The sequence below is a fragment of the Aedes aegypti genome, chromosome 3 (assembly GCF_002204515.2).
Source record: "Aedes aegypti strain LVP_AGWG chromosome 3, AaegL5.0 Primary Assembly, whole genome shotgun sequence".
NCBI classification, from domain to species: Eukaryota; Metazoa; Arthropoda; class Insecta; order Diptera; family Culicidae; genus Aedes; species Aedes aegypti.
Genome location: NC_035109.1, coordinates 1,338,374 through 1,357,037, shown reverse-complemented (window position 1 = coordinate 1,357,037; position 18,664 = coordinate 1,338,374). Strand labels below are relative to the sequence as shown.

Below are 18,664 nucleotides of genomic sequence, written 5' to 3'. Positions count from 1 at the left end.
TTAGGATTCATCAACCTTAAAACACTCTTTCACGCTTCGTTAAAACATTACACACCTAAAACGTTTTTCAAGATTAAAGAATAATTACCTCCACCTGAAATTCTCCGTCACCGTCGTCGCGGCAGTCACGAATCCGTTTCAACTTATTTGCATTCCGTGTCAGTGTAGCCGGCACACATTGCGGATGTAAAACAAATTAATATTCAACCCGGTGCCTCACCTGTTGTAGAGCCGAAATGGCCCACCAGGGCCGGTGGGAAGGAGGCACTACCAGTAAGGATACCTACCAGTTTGTGTCACAGTTGTTGTCAACAAGCGCCTTGTTCGCGTTGTTTCCCCCCCCAGCCAATCTCCGCGAATGGGTTTCAGCAGCAGAATGAGATAAGCTCGTCACATATCGAAAAGGACAAAAGTAAACTGCGTACGGTGGCAGAAATACTCGAACGCGAAATGAAAGGACGTTTGCTGCCGAGATAACTGGGCTATCTTCATCGGCTATTGACTGTTTGTTGAATTGGAGCTGACTGCCGACAGTATCGCAGTTTGTAGATCATTGTAGCGTGAATGGAGCAAGCAAAGCTGCCGGAAGCTAGCATATGCAAAGCGATTTCATTACTTCCGACTGACAAGCGGAAGTGCGCCATTCTGAATGATGTTTTAAATTTGATTCATTGTTGAAATAATGTCGATAAATGATTTTCATATTGCTGGGGGCAGGGTATTTAATAGAGATGGTTGGGTTTCACATTGTTCAAACCCGAACCCGACCCGTACCCGACTTATTTTATTTCTTTCAACCCGGACCCGACCCGAACCCGAGACAATAATTGAAAAGCTAACCCGGACAAGACTCGAAACTGAACTCGAACCCGACCCGAAACCCGAAATTTTTTTGTAAGAAAAACCCGAATAAAACCCAAGTTTGAAAAGATGGTAAATTCATCGTTTCTGATGCATGGGGAAGCTTTTAGGTTGTTACTCTGTTCACAATTCTCTTCAAACCCGACCTAAACCCAACACAAACCCGACTTTTTGTAAGCCCGAACCCGACCCGTGCCCGATTATTTTGTAGCCTTCAAACCCGACCCGAACCCGAACCCGAAAACCGTCGGGTTTGGGTGCGGGTCGGGTTTCGGGTTTGAAAACCCTAGACCCGACCATCTCTAGTATTTAAGCGTCGAAGCGACAAACTCTATCATCTCAACTTAACCCATGAAAGCCCGAGACGAACCTCGAAATTTTAAATGGCCATGATTCGGAGACCAGTAGATCAATTGATTTGAAGTAAATGTGGTTAGTTGGTCTTTCACTCCTTGAGCAACACATCGCCCCTGACCCCTCCCCAGGTAAAGGTAACGGAAAAAGCGTGGAGGGGTCCAAAATTGGCCTCAACCGGATATCTCAACATCCAAATGAGCTTGTAGGTTGGTGTCTTCAGCAAAGTAATTCAGCAGATGCAGGGCTAACTGGAGGTGAAATATCTAATTGAGAATTTATCCACTAGGTGGCGCTAGTAGCGAATTTTCTTTAATTGTTTGTACCTTAAGATCCTTATCAACTAGAAGGTTGGTGTTTTCGGCAGAGCTGTTCAGCAGATCAAGGACTATCTTGTGATAAAAAATCCTATGTGTTTCTAAACCACTAAGTATTGCTAGTTACAACCTCTATGGAACTTCGATTATTCTGGTCAATCACGGAGTGCAACTACGAAGCGGTCACCCATGCTCTCATGCTCATATCAAAAGTTGGTTTTCATGGCTTCTCTTTTTGTCTCTTGAAACGCAGTTGCATGGATTTGTATTTTGTTATGTAATGTGACACACATCATAACGGTTTGAGTAACGCATTGGTAAAAAAATCTGGTCGGCCATACATTGGCGCGAATATTTTTCACCTCGAGATAGTCCTCTATCTGCTGAATATTTCTGCCAAAGACACCTTGAGGTAGAAAAGATTAAAGATTTTTTTTAATTAGCGTCATCTAGCGGATGAATTCCCAATCATATTTTTCAGCGCCAGAAATCCCTTGATCTGCTGAACAGCTTTGCCGAAGATACCAAGATTTTTCACCTCTAGATAGTTCTCAATCTGCTGAATACCTTTGCCGAAGACACCGAGCTACTAGCTGATAAGGATCTTGATATACAGATGATTGAAATAAATTTGTCACTAGCGCCACCTAGCGGATTGAATCTCAATCAGATTTTTCATCGACAGATAGCCCCTTATCTGATGAATAACTTTTCCGAAGACACCAACCTTCTAGCTCATTTGAATGTTGACATATCCGTTTAAGGCCTATTTTGGACCCCTTGTCTTCTCGCTTTTTCCGTTTCCGTTTATAAAAGGGTGAGGGGTCAGGAGGATGTGTCCCCAAGGATTGTAAGACCAACTTCAGAGTTTCTGAAGGGATGTACAGCGACGAGTAATCGGTTTTGTGATCGCAGCCAAATTATCTTTTTCTTCGCTTAATTGCTACCTAAAAATATCCGCTGCTGGTGATTTTCCAAAGTTGAATTAGTGATAAATCTGTGTCCGGTGGCCGTTATTCAAAATATTCATTAAACTGTGAAATTTCGGCATAAGTAGTTTTCATCATAAAGATTTGCTTGTGATTAATTGTTATAATTACCCTTCGGAATCGACACCATGTCTCTAAACGTCAAGACCAACAAACCACTCACTCGCTCGGGTTCAACGTCGTCTGCATCATCCACCAACAATGAGTTACCAGCACAACGTGCCGTACCTGAATTTGCAACCATCGCGAGTCTGGACGATTTATGGACGAGAATGCAAGGAATGTTTGAGAGGACCTATGAAAAAATTGAGAGCAGTAAAACCGAACTTTCTGAACGCATTACTGATGTTGAGGGCTAACTAGGGAAAGTGAGAGAGGAGTGTTCTAGTAGGGTCGACAAGCTTGAAGAGACCTTAAGTGGAGTACGGCTAGATTTGGACCATACCACGGAGGCAGTACATCGTATGGAGAAAAATGACGAGTTGATCATTTCTGGGATTCCGTTTCAAAATAATGAAAATCTGGCTAGTATCTTTCTAACAATTTCTCAAAGCATTGGCTATTCTGAGGATAGCTCTCCTTTTGTAGAACTTAAACGCTTAGCTCGACAACCTATTGCCCGTGGTGCGACTCCCCCAATTCTTTGTCAGTTTGCCCATCGTCTCACTAGAAACGAGTTCTATCGAAAGTATCTTGGTAAACGTAACCTCAATCTGCGTAACATTGGTTTCGAGAACGATAATAGAATTTTCATCAACGAGAACCTTACTAGCAAGGCTAGGTCAATTCGTACTGAGGCAATCAAGCAGAAGAAGCTAGGGCGTATACAGAGTGTCACTACGCGAGATGGGGTAGCTTACGTTAAATTTAGTGGCTCTGGGGAACTTGATGCTATACACAATATCCAACAACTGAATTAATATGAAAATTGTTATACTATATCAGTGGTGAGCGTTTTTTCTTTTTATTTTTTAATAGCAATCACCGTAGCTAACTTGATTTGGCTGTAAATTAATGTGCAAACGATATTCGAACTATGATTAGCTTTAAGTTTATGTTCTCTTTTACTGTTATCACTACAAATACACCGTCTCACACTTCAAATGTGGTGGTCATTAAATTCGATTATGGATAATCTTCATACTGACGTTCACAATGCCTTGAATAATCTCTCAATACCTCGAGCCGTAATTAACTCTGCTCTTGTCTGCTCTTGTCGATGGTAAGCTTAATATTTGTCACATTAACGTACAGAGTTTATGTGCTCGTAACTTTAGCAAGTTTGAGGAACTGAAAAGAACTATCGGAAATAGTAAGCTTGACGTTGTTTGCTTTACCAAAACATGGTTGAATGATACTATTAGCGATCGAATGATTTGTTTGAATGGGTTTAAGCTTATTAGAAATGATCGTAACAGGCACGGAGGTGGTATATGTGTTTTCATTCGAAGTAATCTCTCTTGTCGTGTAGTGTGCAAGTCTTCTGTCAGTGATTCTCAAAGCACTTTACAAAGAACAGAATTCTTGATATTGGAAGTTGTGGTTGGTGATCATTGTCTACTTTTGGCTGTCTACTATAATCCACCAGATGTTGATTGTGCTGATATTCTGGAAAAACACATAACAGAATAACACTATTCGTCTACTTTTTTAATTGGTGATTTCAATACAGATCCCCGAAAGCATACGGGTAGAGCAGTGCGCTTGAACGATGTTTTTGCCAATATGTCGTATGATGTGGTCAATCATGAGCCTACTTTCTTCTTCAATTCCGGTAGTTCATTATTGGATTTGCTCATTACGGACTCTGCCACTTCAGTGTTGAGGTTTAATCAGATTTCAATGCCAGGTATTTCAAAACATGATCTTATATTCGCATCGCTGGATTTCGATCGCGATTCTTAACAGGCTGGTTTTTGGTGTAGAGATTATTATAATTATGACGCCAACGCACTCCACTCTGAGTTTAGTAATTTCGACTGGAATAGTTTTCTGCAAATTGATGACCCTGATGTTTTACTAAGTGTTCTCAACCCTCGTTTAACCGACTTGCATGAACGTTTCTTTCCAATGAAGTTCAAGAAGTTCAAGAAAAATCCCTGGTATAGCAGAGACATTGAGAAGGCTATGATAGATAAAGATCTAGCATATCGTATTTGGAAAAGAACCAGAAGTAGCCAGCATAGAGCAGATTACAATCATCTGAGACACCGTGTTAACGATCTCATATCCAAAGCCAAATGCGATTACGATAGGAGAAGATTGAATTTGACTCTACCGTCGAAACAATTGTGGAATAACGTAAAAAGTCTGGGAGTATCTCATAAAAAGTCGTCATCGCAAAATTGTGCTCATTCATCTGATGTTATTAACGATTATTTTTGTTCCAATTTTTCTATTGATAACTGTGAAGGTTCATACGTTCGAGGTGTTTCGCCAGGCTTCGAGTTTAGGGCGGTTCAGAATGCTGAAATTGTTAATGCAATCTTTGGAATCAAATCAAATTCCACCGGACTAGACAACATTCCAATCAGGTTTATCAGAATCATTGCCCCTTATGCTATTCCTATTTTCGAGCATGTTTTCAATAGAATAATTTTCTCGAAAAAATTTCCTGCTGTATGGAAACGCACGAAAGTTTTTTTTTTTATCTTATCATTTATTTAGCAGGCTCAAGCGCTCTTAGGCATTACGGAGCCGGATCCTATTGATTTATTTTACAAAAGCATATTTGCTTCTTATTATCTAGGTTAGTTTTGGGGAACCGTAAAACTCGCGGTTTGGTCGAGGTTAAGGAGTACAATCATTTTTGGAAGGGATGGGAATTTTGGGTTTACTCGTTGATCTTCAACAGCAGCATATTGTAGTGGCGTTATTGGTGCTGATCAACGCAGAGTGGACATGACGACAACCTGTAACGGTACAAACAAACGGGTTTCGAGGGAAACAAGGTGGACATCCAAAAAACGGGAAGGGGTATACGAGGTGGACAAGCGGAACAAAAAAGCATATTATCAAACAAAAACGTCGATTTGCTTCAAGAACTTGTAAACAAGTAACATGTAGTCAAAGTCCAGTCTACCCAACACATCTCTAATGTCTTCCTTGTCTGGTTTTCCTCGGGCCCTGAGAGATATACATAGATTTGATCTGGCAATTCCGTATTCGGGACAGTACCAGACAACATGGTTGATGTCTTGGTAACCAGCTCCACAACCACATCGATTATTATCTGCGAGCCCTATTCGATAGAGATGCGAGCCAAACGAGTAGTGGTTGGACATTAGCCGACACATTATCTTGATAAAGTCGCGACTCATGTTCATCCCTTTAAACCACGACTGCGACCAGACACCTGCGGGAGAATGGAATGTAACCACCTGCCCAAATCCCCTTTATTCCATTTTTGTTGCCAACTGAGCAAGGTCTGCTGACGAGCAATTGTGAAAAATAAGCACGAAAATTATTCCTCTGCAGAAGAAGCAGGGTGTAAATTCTATTTCAAATCTAAGACCAATAAGTTTGCTTAGTACTATTTCAAAAGTTTTTGAAAGGCTAATAAAGATTCAAATATCAGATTTTATCGACAGAATGAACTTCTTAAGTCCTTTTCAGTCAGGTTTCAGAAAATGTCAACTGCACTGATGAGAGTTCACGACGATATTGCACAGACAGTAGATAAGAGCGGTATTACTTTGTTGCTACTGATTGATTTCGCAAAAGCATTCGATAGTGTTGTACATAGGAAACTCGTTAACAAATTAAGTACTACATTCAGATTAAGTGAATCAGCAACTAATATAATTAGAAACTATCTGTCAGAAAGGTCTCAAGCTGTATTTTCTAATGGTATATTATCTCCTTTCAAACCTATAATATCTGGTGTTCCCCAAGGATCAGTTCTTGGACCGCTTCTGTTCTCTTTATTTATAAATGACTTGCCTTCTGTTCTCGATTTTTGCCACCTATTTGCAAATGATGTTCAAGTTTACCTATATTCCAACGGAACTATTGATATTCGTAATATGGCTGAAAAGATCAACCACGACTTGTATAAGATCGTACAGTGGACACGAAAAAATTCACTGCCAATCAATCCATCTAAAACGAAAGCCATGCTCTTGCACAAATTGAAATCTCCTCCAAATCCTCCTTCTTTGAATATCGATGGGGTTGAAGTTGAGTTTGTGAGCAAGGCTAGTAACTTAGGAGTTGTATTTAAAAATTCGCTTGAGTGGGATGGACATATAAATTCGCAGTGCTCTAAAATATACAGTTCCCTCAAACGCTTGAACCTTACTACTAGACACCTAGATATTCCAACAAAAAAACATCTGTTCAAGACATTTTTGCTCCCTCACTTTATATATGGCGACTTCATTTATTCCAATGCGTCAATTAGTTCTCTCAATAGACTACGAGTCGCCTTTATTGCGTGCGTAAGGTATGTTTATAATTTATCGAGATTTTCACATGTTTCGCATCTTCATACGACAATGATTGGTTGTCCATTTGTAAATTTTTATAAATTGAGGTCGTGTGTGACGCTTTTCAAAATAATTAAAACTAAAGCTCCAAACTTCCTATTTTCTAAAATAACACCTCTTAGAAGCATACGTACAAGAAGTTTTTATGTACCACGACATAGTTCCTTCTATTACGGCCAGTCATTCTTTGTAAGAGGCATCGTGAACTATAACAATCTTCCGAATAATATAAAATCTTGTGAATCGACCACTCGTTTTCGAAGTGAGAAAATATCATATTTTCAGTAGATGTGTAGTGATTTTTGTAAAGAGAACATTAGTAGTTAAGTTACGTAAGAATTATTGTAAAACCTATTACTTTATCACATTGTAACAATTTAAAAGGCAATGCCTTACGTTACGAAGAGTCAATAAATAAATAAATAAATAAATAAATAAATAAATAAATAAATAAATGAATAAATAAATAAATAAAATAAATAACCGAATTCCCTCCAAATTTTATTTTAAATTATTTGATCTATTGGTCTCCGAACTTTGGTCATTTGAAATTACAAGGTTCGTCTCGAGCTTTAAAGGGTCTTCTGTTTCTGTTTCTGTTTTTGTTTCTGTTTCTGTTTCTGTTTCTGTTTTTGTTTCTGTTTCTGTTTCTGTTTCTGTTTCTGTTTCTGTTTCTGTTTCTGTTTCTTTTCTGTTTCTGTTTCTGTTTCTGTTTCTGTTTCTGTTTCTGTTTCTGTTTCTGTTTTCTGTTTCTGTTTCTGTTTCTGTTTCTGTTTCTGTTTTCTGTTCTGTTTCTGTTTCTGTTTCTGTTTCTGTTTCTGTTTCTGTTTCTGTTTCTGTTTCTGTTTCTGTTCTGTTTCTGTTTCTGTTTCTGTTTCTGTTTCTGTTTCTGTTTCTGTTTCTGTTTCTGTTTCTGTTTCTGTTTCTGTTTCTGTTTCTGTTTCTGTTTCTGTTTCTGTTTCTGTTTCTGTTTCTGTTTCTGTTTCTGTTTCTGTTTCTGTTTCTGTTTCTGTTTCTGTTTCTGTTTCTGTTTCTGTTTCTGTTTCTGTTTCTGTTTCTGTTTCTGTTTCTGTTTCTGTTTCTGTTTCTGTTTCTGTTCTGTTTCTGTTTCTGTTTCTGTTTCTGTTTCTGTTTCTGTTTCTGTTTCTGTTTCTGTTTCTGTTCTGTTTCTGTTTCTGTTTCTGTTTCTGTTTCTGTTTCTGTTTCTGTTTCTGTTTCTGTTTCTGTTTCTGTTTCTGTTTCTGTTTCTGTTTCTGTTTCTGTTTCTGTTTCTGTTTCTGTTTCTGTTTCTGTTCTGTTTCTGTTTCTGTTTCTGTTTCTGTTTCTGTTTCTGTTTCTGTTTCTGTTTCTGTTTCTGTTTCTGTTTCTGTTTCTGTTCTGTTTCTGTTTCTGTTTCTGTTCTGTTTCTGTTTCTGTTTCTGTTTCTGTTTCTGTTTCTGTTTCTGTTTCTGTTTCTGTTTCTGTTTCTGTTTCTGTTTCTGTTTCTGTTTCTGTTTCTGTTTCTGTTTCTGTTTCTGTTTCTGTTTCTGTTTCTGTTTCTGTTTCTGTTTCTGTTTCTGTTTCTGTTTCTGTTTCTGTTTCTGTTTCTGTTTCTGTTTCTGTTTCTGTTTCTGTTTCTGTTTCTGTTTCTGTTTCTGTTTCTGTTTCTGTTTCTGTTTCTGTTTCTGTTTCTGTTCTGTTTCTGTTTCTGTTTCTGTTTCTGTTTACAGAAACAGTTCTGTTCAGCTCTACCCTAGTCGATTCTGCAAGAAACATTTAGTCACAACCATGCCTAATTCAACGGGTAATCAAAAAACAAACAGCTGCTCAAAATTTCCATGGTTTTGGTCCAACAATGTAACAAATAAATTATCCAACTTCATGCTCTGTTCATATTTGTCTCAAGCACCGTTTTGGAATGCTCGTCATAGGCTGCACTTACTAACCACTTTAATAGGGCGACTGCAAATAATAAACAAACCTCTACAGTTACCCATCTATACTGAGAAAGAACAGTTTCCCTCCTTCCCATGGCTTTGCATGATTAAACAAGGCTTCTAAAACAATGCACTGGCCAGACGATTGACTCCTAACGGCTGATTCTCGTTCAAATGGAAAGAGCAACCTGCTTTATTTCCCACAACAATATGCTCTATCGTAGTATCTATTAGGAGTGGGGTTTGTAACTGCGCTGACTACGGTTTCTATTTGGTTACCACGGCTAGCGGGGGGAATGATGTTTATAACAACCGACTTAGTTTGTACCCCTTTACCGGGATTCAGTCTGTAAGTTACAAAAGTTAATGCGTTTGGATATAGGCTAGAGTGGAATTTTTCGACGGTTGTCCTTTTTGGAGTTTGTTCTAGTGTGGCTTATACAAAGTGTGGCAGTGTCTTTATGTAGTGGTACATAAAAATGCATAATTGGCCAATTTGTTATGTAGGGAAGTAAACGCGAACAACATCAGCAGCAACAGCAGCAGGACGAGCAGGAAACCGCAGTTTAGTCTGGATTCAACTTTTCTCCAAAATGGTAGTAGATATCGATTTTACTTCTTTTGGCCGAGCAATGGTCGAATGCGTTGTCATTGTTGTATTCGTTGCGACAATATTCAGCCAAACCACAAATTAAATTACATCACCCGAGCTACAACCGAGTGTGTGTATTCTTCTTTGTTTTCTTTCTCCCTCTTGATCGTGGTGTCCTTTGGTCCCTGGGCTCCGTGGTGGTATATCCATTTCCATTTCCATTTATCCTCAACCCCCACCACTCGGGGCTGGACTCGTTCGTTTCTAATTGTTTGCTCAGAGTCCCAAAAAGAAGATGTCCAAAAAGGAACGAGCTCGCCTGGAGGCCGAACAGGCAGAACATCAGCGGATGGAGCTGGAACGGGAGCGCCAGCGAAAGATCGAAGAGGAAAAAATGCGCAAAGTTCGCGAGAAGGAGGAAGCCGAACGGAAACAGGTGCAGGAGATAGTGGCCAACAAGTTGCGGAAAGTTCAACTGGAAGATAGCTACAAGTATTTCGCTTTAATTAAAGAGGAGGTCAAGCATTTGCACGGCCAGCAGAAGAAGGATCGCGAGGTATGTAAGCTCTGTGTGCCAACGGTTGTTTGATTTTAGCTTCTGCACCAGCTGATTAGTAGATGTGGTAGAAACGGAAATTAGGGGTTGCATGTTGATACAGTGGCTTAAATCTTTGAATTGTTTTTTTTTTATCGCAGAATTTCAATCTATAACAGCTTTAGAGTTTTAAATTTGAAATCACGAAAAACGTTCTTAAATTTGTATTGGTTTGATTGTTAGTTTAGAACGTTGCTGTGGCATTCATAATTTCTTGTTTCAATCTTAGTCTTAAGCTTTCCAGTACTGGACAGTATAAAGTACGCATTGCCCGATTTTTCGTACAAAATGGTCAAGTTGACAAGCAGGAATCCTGGGGTCTAGTGCTTCGATTCACCTGAAATTTTCATCGCAACTTGAAAATAACTTCAAATTTGTTAAGTGAAAAATTCAGAAGTTTTCAAAAACCAACTGATACAGGTCGGACTCGATTATCCGGAGACTCGATTATCCGGAATTTGTTTTTTAAGTGTTCTTGTTTTTCAATTTTCATGCATAAATCTGAGATAATCTGTTATTGCAATATACAATATGAATGGTTTTGCATTTTAGAACGTATTTAAGAAAAGGTGGGTTAGAAAAAGTGTTTTTTGTGTATGCTAGCCAAAACATTTTTTTTCTTGTTGAGACCCCTACCGTTCTTAGAAAAAATTTCTGGCTACGCCACCGCATCATATAAATAAAATAAAAACAAGATAATATTTGAGTTCTTTTATCAAAGACATCATTTTTTTTCTTAGTTATTCGATTATCCGGAGGATTCAATTATCCGGAGTGAAAAAAAAAATCGATACTCCGGATAATTGAGTCCGACCTGTAGTTTTCAAAATATATTCAAAATGAATTGCTTCGATTTTTTGTTACCTAAAATTTCTAAAGTATTCCTTCCGAAGATTTCCCTATTATCTTCTTCAAGTGAAGATGAAAACTTCTTGAGGCATTTTTTTAAATCCAATGAAGAATTGCTGGGGAAATATTTTCAAAAATTTAATGAGGAATATATAGGGTTTTGTTTTGGGAGAGTCCCTGAATGAAAATGCTTAAAAATACCTTTAAATAAACTTGTGTTGAAAATCATTATAAATATTGTAGCAGTCCAAAGATGAATTCCATAAAGAAACTCTGAAGATAATTTTTAGGAATCTCTGAAGATTTTCAAAAGAATTTTTGGAGACATATAGGGAAACTGTACCAGTTATGGCTATAGTGGTTCCCTATTTGGCCATATGTGTTTTCTCGAAAACTTTCACATTTTGAGTATTTTTTAATGTTTTAACATTAAGATTCATTTGATATCAAACTACTAAAACACACAGAATGATTAAAAATTTTAAAATTATCAAATTATCCCGTATGGCGAAATAGGGAACCATTATGTCCATAACTGGTACACCTACCCTATGAAGAATCAATCATGTCAAGAAATCTCTAGAGAATTTCGGAGAACGAATATCTGGTGATTTTTTTAGTGCAACACTTTACAGAATATTTGGAAAAATACTTACTTGATACTTGATGTGCAACAATTCCTTGCTATTGCGTTGAATCTACGCTGAATGAAGAAGCCTTCTCCATTGGACCCGGTCCTGGGCCAATCGCTTCCAGTTGCCCTGAACGTTAAGCGACCTTAAATCCTCCGCAACTGCAAAAAGCCATCTGGAGCGCGACCTTCCACGGAGGTGACGGCCTCTCCCTGGTTCTCTGTTGAATGTTAGTTTAGCTTGACGTTCCACAGTGGGACGAAACTGAAAATTGACGGTCAAAACCTCTTAGAGGCGTTTTAGCCCATAGGTGTCTTCGGGACATTGTTTTGAATTGGCATCCCGAGTAATAATAAAAAATAATATTTATATTAGACTAAATAGAGCACCCGAGCAAAAATATTTTTTTGAAAAAAATTTTTTGGGTGGTCATTACTTCACATTCCAAGATCTAATGAAATTATGTTCAAATTTGTATAATTTTCGACCACTTTCTAAACAAGTTTCTTCTGAATCGGCACTTTTCGGCAGCCATATTTAGTATACTTTGATGCCTTATTATATCAGTTAAAGCCCCATGGCAACAGAATGATCGGGTCTCACAGGGCTTATTGATTTCAATCAGTTTTTTGACGAGCTTGGAATTTTGATCTTAAATAGTTTTTTGACCTTTTGTATACTCACAGCACAATACTCTGTATTAGTTATATCAATCAATCGGCGATCAATCCCCATTATGTCGATACCCGAGCAGAAGAAAATAACTACTGAATACCAAATTGAGGTATTCCATATCGGATAATTTCCAATACTTACAACCTGAGTGACACAGTACGAACGAAACCTGTAAAATTATAGCGAGTCGAATGCAACAAAAGGACTCCATCATATATGATAGATATTTACGTGCGATCTTAAAATTACATTGCTGTTGGTTTGAAAATGAGCTACAATTAGCTACCAAATTAGATGAATATATAAAAAAGTTCTTAACGGGAATCGAACTCGCGACTTATGGAGTGATAGCTACACGCTCGAGCTCTCTCGGCTGTCTCACCACCTTAGTAAGTAACTGACGAAAGTTGAACACGTTCTGCGTAAAATGAGTGTATCACAGAATCGCTTCGACGGTTGGCGGTTTCATCGAGAAGTGATTGAAAGAGCAGTCATCAATGCGGAGCGTTCTCTCGGTCGCGTGGATTGTTGAGCGTGGCTGGGTTTGTTTTGTGGCAGATTTATGTAAATTTCTAGCGGATTTAACTGAAATATAGTTGGAAGGGCCCTGATTGGTTGACAGATGGTCATATTTGCTATAGCTGTTGGCTAATGCTTGTAATTTTCAAATGCCTGCCACAATTTTCCATCGATGTCCAAATTGCGTGCTGCTTAATATTCACAAATTTTTGCTGTGGAGGTATGAATGAGCCCTGCATAAGAGGTAAAGTAATACCTTCTGCATATTCTACAAATACCAAGCTGATAATTAGATCAGGTATTGCAATACCTAAATAATACATGATGGATTTTCATATAAAAGCGAAATTTTTCAATAGTAATTTAATACCTCCAGCAGTCCTCAATAGCTATCTAATACCAAAATGAAGTATTTTTAATTGTTTAAACATTTTTTCAAATACCATTATACCAATACCTCATGATAACTGAACAATACCTAATTGTGGTATGATACCTAAATATGGTATGCATAAGTTATTACGAGTTATTCTTTCCTCCTCGGGTATCGTCCGCAAAACCAAGGAGCATATACGAACGTGTGATAATAGTGCCATTCTTATACACGCAAGCTCTCTTTATTGCTCCTTCTAACGCTATGTTGAACAATAGGTTTGAAAGCATCGGCCTGCTTCAATCCGTCTAAGGTTACGAAGGATTTTGAAATCTCATCCGCAACCCGTATACTTGATACATCCGCAACCCGTATACTTGATTTCGATCCTTTCAACGTTGCACGAATCAGTCTAATCAGCTTCGTCGGAAAACCATGTTCCATCATTATTTTCCACAACTCGTTTCTTTTAAATGAATCGTACACAGTTAAAAATAATGAAGATTACACGTCATGTAAACTTCATTTATGCGATGTAAATATGAGGTCAAGTAAATTTCAGTTTGAAATCATGTAAAAATGTGTTATATGTCATGTAATCACTCAGGATCCTGCTCGATTACATGACATATAATTGAAGTTTACATACCATACCATGTAAATATCCATGATATTCCACGCTCCAATTATGTGCATTAGGGTAGGTGTACCAGTTATGGCCATAGTGGTTCCCTATTTCGCCATACGTGATATCTAGAATGCCTTCACATTTTGAAAAATCTTTTACGTTTTAGCAGTAAAATAAAGGATAAATCTTGATGTTAAAACATTGAAAAAGATTAAAATTGTAAAAGTTACCCAAATAGTGCATATGGCCAAATAGGGAACCACTATGGCCATAACTGGTACACTTTCCCTATATGTCTCAGAAATTTACACGTTTCGTTCGAACTGTGTACGCCGCCTTGAAATCAATGAACAGATGATGAGTCTACAAGTTGTACACCCAGAATTCATCGAGGACCTGTCGCAGGGTATACGTTTGATCCGACGTCGATCGGCCCTCACGAAAACCAGCTTGGTATTCGCCGACGAAGGATTCTTCAAGCGGTCTCAATCTGTTGAACGGAATACGTGACATTATTTTGTACGCCGAATTGAGGAGCGTTATTCCTCGGTAATTGGCGCACTCCAATCTATGCCCTTTTTGAAGAGAGGGCAAATGAGGCCATCCATCCAGCTAGCAGGCAGTTCTTCTTCCTCCCATATCCTTAGTAGTATATGGTGAATTATTCTATGCAGCTGCTCATTACCGTGCTTGAGAAGTTCGTCCGGGAGCTCATCCTTCCCAGCAGCCTTGTTGTTCTTCAGCTCTTTAATCATTATACTTTTTTTCTTCCTGCGATGGCTTCGCTTTTCGGCTGATCTCGCTTCCCTGTACCGCTCTCTGTTCAACCTGGTACCAGACACTAACATCCGACGTCTGGCCACGTTCTTCTCATCCGTCACCCTCTGGCATAGAGTATCTTCGTACCTGCCACACGATATACGCATGCAAAAATGGTCATTGGCACAGTACTGAGAGCTTACTTATTTACTGCTTACTGCTTACTTAATAACTGTGGAAGTGCTCATAAGAACACTAAGCTGAGAAGCAGGCTCTGTCCCAGTGAGGACGTAATGCCAGAAAGAAGAAGAAGAATCTTAAATCAAATGATTGACTACAGTCGGAACGGCACACAGATAAGTACAAAATTTATACACAAATAAGCTTCATATTACTTCAATTTCATATAAGTTTTATTTGTGTTTTAGAAGTTGAGCTTGTATGTTAACCAATCATATGAATTCAACAGAAATTTCGCTGCAATATTGCTAAATTCTCAAGTCTCGGATGAAATTCAATGGTACTACATAAGGACTTTGTAGATTACCCCTTGCAAGCTCAAAATTCTGAAACCTTTTCAGAATCTTCATGATTTTGCCAGAATTTAAACTTAATATTATTTCACTTGAAATGCACAGGACGCCTTAGAAATCTTAGGAGTTTACAAGGAATCGCCCAATAACTAATTATACATTCTCAGAAGCAAAACCCAATATTCGATAGGAATACTCAGATTTCGCTCAGTATCCTTAAGAATCCACTGAAAAATTTCAGAAGCCTACATACCATAGGATCTTATAAGAAATCTCGAGAATCCAGGATATCGTAAAAAAAAAACATTTTGATCATTTCATGCGATCCGCATCCTTGATCATATCGAAATTCTTATGACTACTTCTTATGATCGTTTCTTAAAATATCAAACATCATACAGAGTCTCTATCGTAATAATCGCACGCTCTAATGACCCGATTGAGAACAAAGTGTAGTTTTGACTGTGTTTGCATTTGTCAATGTTGCGCTATAAATGGCGTATAGAAGAAGCCGATGGGCCATTTAATTATGGATTATATGTTGACATTTCTGAAATTTACTTGAATACGAATTTGCTTGAAATACGCATTTTGTTTTATGAAACTTAATTAAAAGTTAAGAGAAACGATGTGGGTTCGCCTTTTGTTGTTGTTGTATGCTTCAAGTATTTTCAGTGAGGATGCTAAGACAATAACATCCTTATTAATTAGTTATGGTACTACAGCCGTTCTAATATAAATGATATGAATTTCCAAAGTGTCAGCGCAACGACATGAAAATTTTCTTGTATTTATTACACAATGCTCGTAATTCAACAATTAAAAGAACAGTGAGCTGGAGAGGCAAGAGGAATTTCATGATAGAAACTCTGTGTGAGTCATAGACTTTTTGTTGATTTTGTGTCAATGCTTTTGCTTTGTTCAAACGAATTGTTGCAAATATAGAAAAAAATATCTTTATCACCTATCGGCAAACCCAAGTGGGCTGGTCGTATAACATGAATGTCTGAGAAGTTTGAGCTCTGGTTGAGATACTCATAGATATTGATGACATCGTGAAACGTTGCGAACACATGACCATCTAGAATTAAATAGACGCGTACGGGACCTCTATCAGTTGGTGCGATTTGGGTTAATATCGATAAAAAATGAGCTCTGGATGCGGTTAGCATGAAGCTGACTTATTTTTCAGATGGCTATACCTAAAGACACAATAATATTCACAAACATTTTAATGATATTAAAATATGTTGCCAAAAACGGATCCATTTTGTTGCCAAAATCGGGGGGTGCCAAAAATGGAGCAAGCCAAAAATGGAATCCCACTGTAATATCTGAGAGCTTTCTTTGCCAAAGTTGCCATTTTCGCATTCGTATATCGTTTGGCAGGTACGATTATACACTATGTCCAGGGAAGTCAAGAAAATTTCCATTACGAAAAGATCCTGGACCAACCGGGAATCGAACCCAGACAGCTTCAGAGATCAAATCGAACTCCCTTTCCATGTCGTTTATAGTGCTGAAAAGATATGACCAAAACTGTTACTAGGTCCGAATTATTCCCCTTTATGACTGCATTTTTATCTTTGATTGTAATTATTCCATGATATTGTTATGATGACGACTTTTGTGAAGGATTCCTTTCAGGAAATCCATTATAAACAACTTCAAGAAAACCAAGAAAATAATACCTGGAGAACTTCTTGAAATTCTTGGAGGCATTCTCGAAGTGGTTTCTTGACAAATTTATATAAGATTTTTCTAAAAGTTCCTTAGATGAATAAATTTAAGCAGTCTTAAAAAAATCTGCGATTATTTCCTGCAGGGATTCTTATTTAAATTAAGTATTAAATACAAAACTGCTGAAGGAATCTCTGTAGAATTATCCGTAGGAATTTCTTCGGAATCCTAAAGCAATAATTCTTTCAAAAGTTTCCTGGAATTGTAAGAATTCGTGGAATACTTGCTGAAACTTGGAGAATTTCCTAGGGAAATTCTGGAGGAAGCCTCAAAATATTCTTCGGAGAAGTTTTTTCAAACACCTACAGAAACTCCTGGACAAAAAACTTGAAAAAAATTCGTGAAAGAAATTCTTTCCCGTATGAATTTCTTGAGGAATAATTTGACTAATTGCTGGATAAATTACTGTCAGAATTCTTGTAAAAATTCCGTAAGAAATCGCTAAAATTAATTCTAAGGTAAACCAACAAAAACTAATTGAAGGAAATCCTTGAAAATACTATTTGAAGAATCCTTGCGGGAGCTCCGGGAGGTTTCTCTAAAATAAGTTTTTGAAAGAAGAAGTCACTAGATTATTTCCAAAGAGCATCCATGGATGCATTTCTGTTACAATTCCTGATAAAATTTCCATAGGAATTCTAATATGAATTTCTGTATAAATATCTAGAGGAATCATTTGAAATTATTTTGCTCGGAAGGTTCTTCAAAATTTACTGAATGTATTCTTCTAAAGGAAAACACTCTTGTAGAACTTCCAGAAGTTACCGCTGAATAAATCTTGACGTATGTGTTGGGGACTGACCTGGTGTAGTGGTTAAAACACACGCCTATCACGCCGAGGACCTGGGATCGTATCCCACCCCCGAGATAGTCACTTATGACGTAAAAAGTTATAGTGACGACTTCCTTCGGAAGGAAAATAAAGCCGTTGGTCCTGAGCTAAACTAGCCTAGGGCTAAAAATCGAGAAAAATATCTTAACGTATTTACAAAAAATAAATCGTGTGGTAAAGGTGTTACCCTTAAAAACCAGAAGACAACTTGAAAATTTCTTAATAGAACTATTGAATACCAGAACGAACTTTTTGAAGAATTCTAGAAAAGAAAGCATGACAATAGAAATATTGTTATTTTTTGATGTTGTTCCAATTTTCAAGAAACTCTCAGATATATTTTTTAAAAACCTTCTGTTAAGTTCCTGGAATATATCTCGAAATTATTGCTGGAGGAAACCCCAAACGAATTACAAATTATTATTTTCAATTTTTATATTGTAATTATTCAAAATTTCCGAAAAAAAATGCAAGAAGAGACACTTTAGGAATCTTTATTGAAAGTCCCGGATAATTCTGTGCGTGATTTGCAAATAAATTTTGGCGATATAGAAACGCAAATATGGTCAATTTAAGAGGAAACCGCTATGTTATTAAGCAACATAATTTTTCTCGCTATTATGCTTTCCCATTTTCAGATAACCGCGTTTCTTGGATTTATCTAGCAGATCATCATGTGCAAAATTATGCTTTGCGAGGTTATCATATTTCTACACATCACATCAAATGCCAGCCGTAGCGGGAATTGCACAGCTATTCAGCAAGGACATACTGAATGCCATTGGTTTGAATCCTGCTGGACGTGTAACATTTAGGGTTGGAAAATTTCCTCAACCTACCAGAGGATTGCATGTTTTCCACACGATATACGAATGCAAAACAGCAACTTTGGCTAAGATAACTTTCAGTTAATAACTATGAAAGTGCTCATAAGAACACTAAAATGGGAAGCAGGGCTCTGTCTCGGTTGGGACATAACGCCCGAAAACAACTTATGATCATACAGTCAACTC

The 18,664-nt window shown here is 37.8% G+C and overlaps 1 protein-coding gene across 1 annotated transcript in view; it reads left to right on the top strand.

Annotated features, from left to right (window-relative positions):
* The first annotated feature begins 9,177 nt into the window (after positions 1 to 9,177).
* Positions 9,178 to 18,664, top strand: part of LOC5568566 (protein CASC1) — an 88,556-nt gene continuing 79,069 nt past the window's right edge. The window contains exons 1-2 of the mRNA XM_021850110.1: positions 9,178 to 9,520; positions 9,797 to 10,072. Coding sequence (XP_021705802.1) covers positions 9,518 to 9,520; positions 9,797 to 10,072 — 279 coding nt within the window. The 5' untranslated portion in view covers positions 9,178 to 9,517. The remainder of the gene's footprint in view (positions 9,521 to 9,796; positions 10,073 to 18,664) is intronic.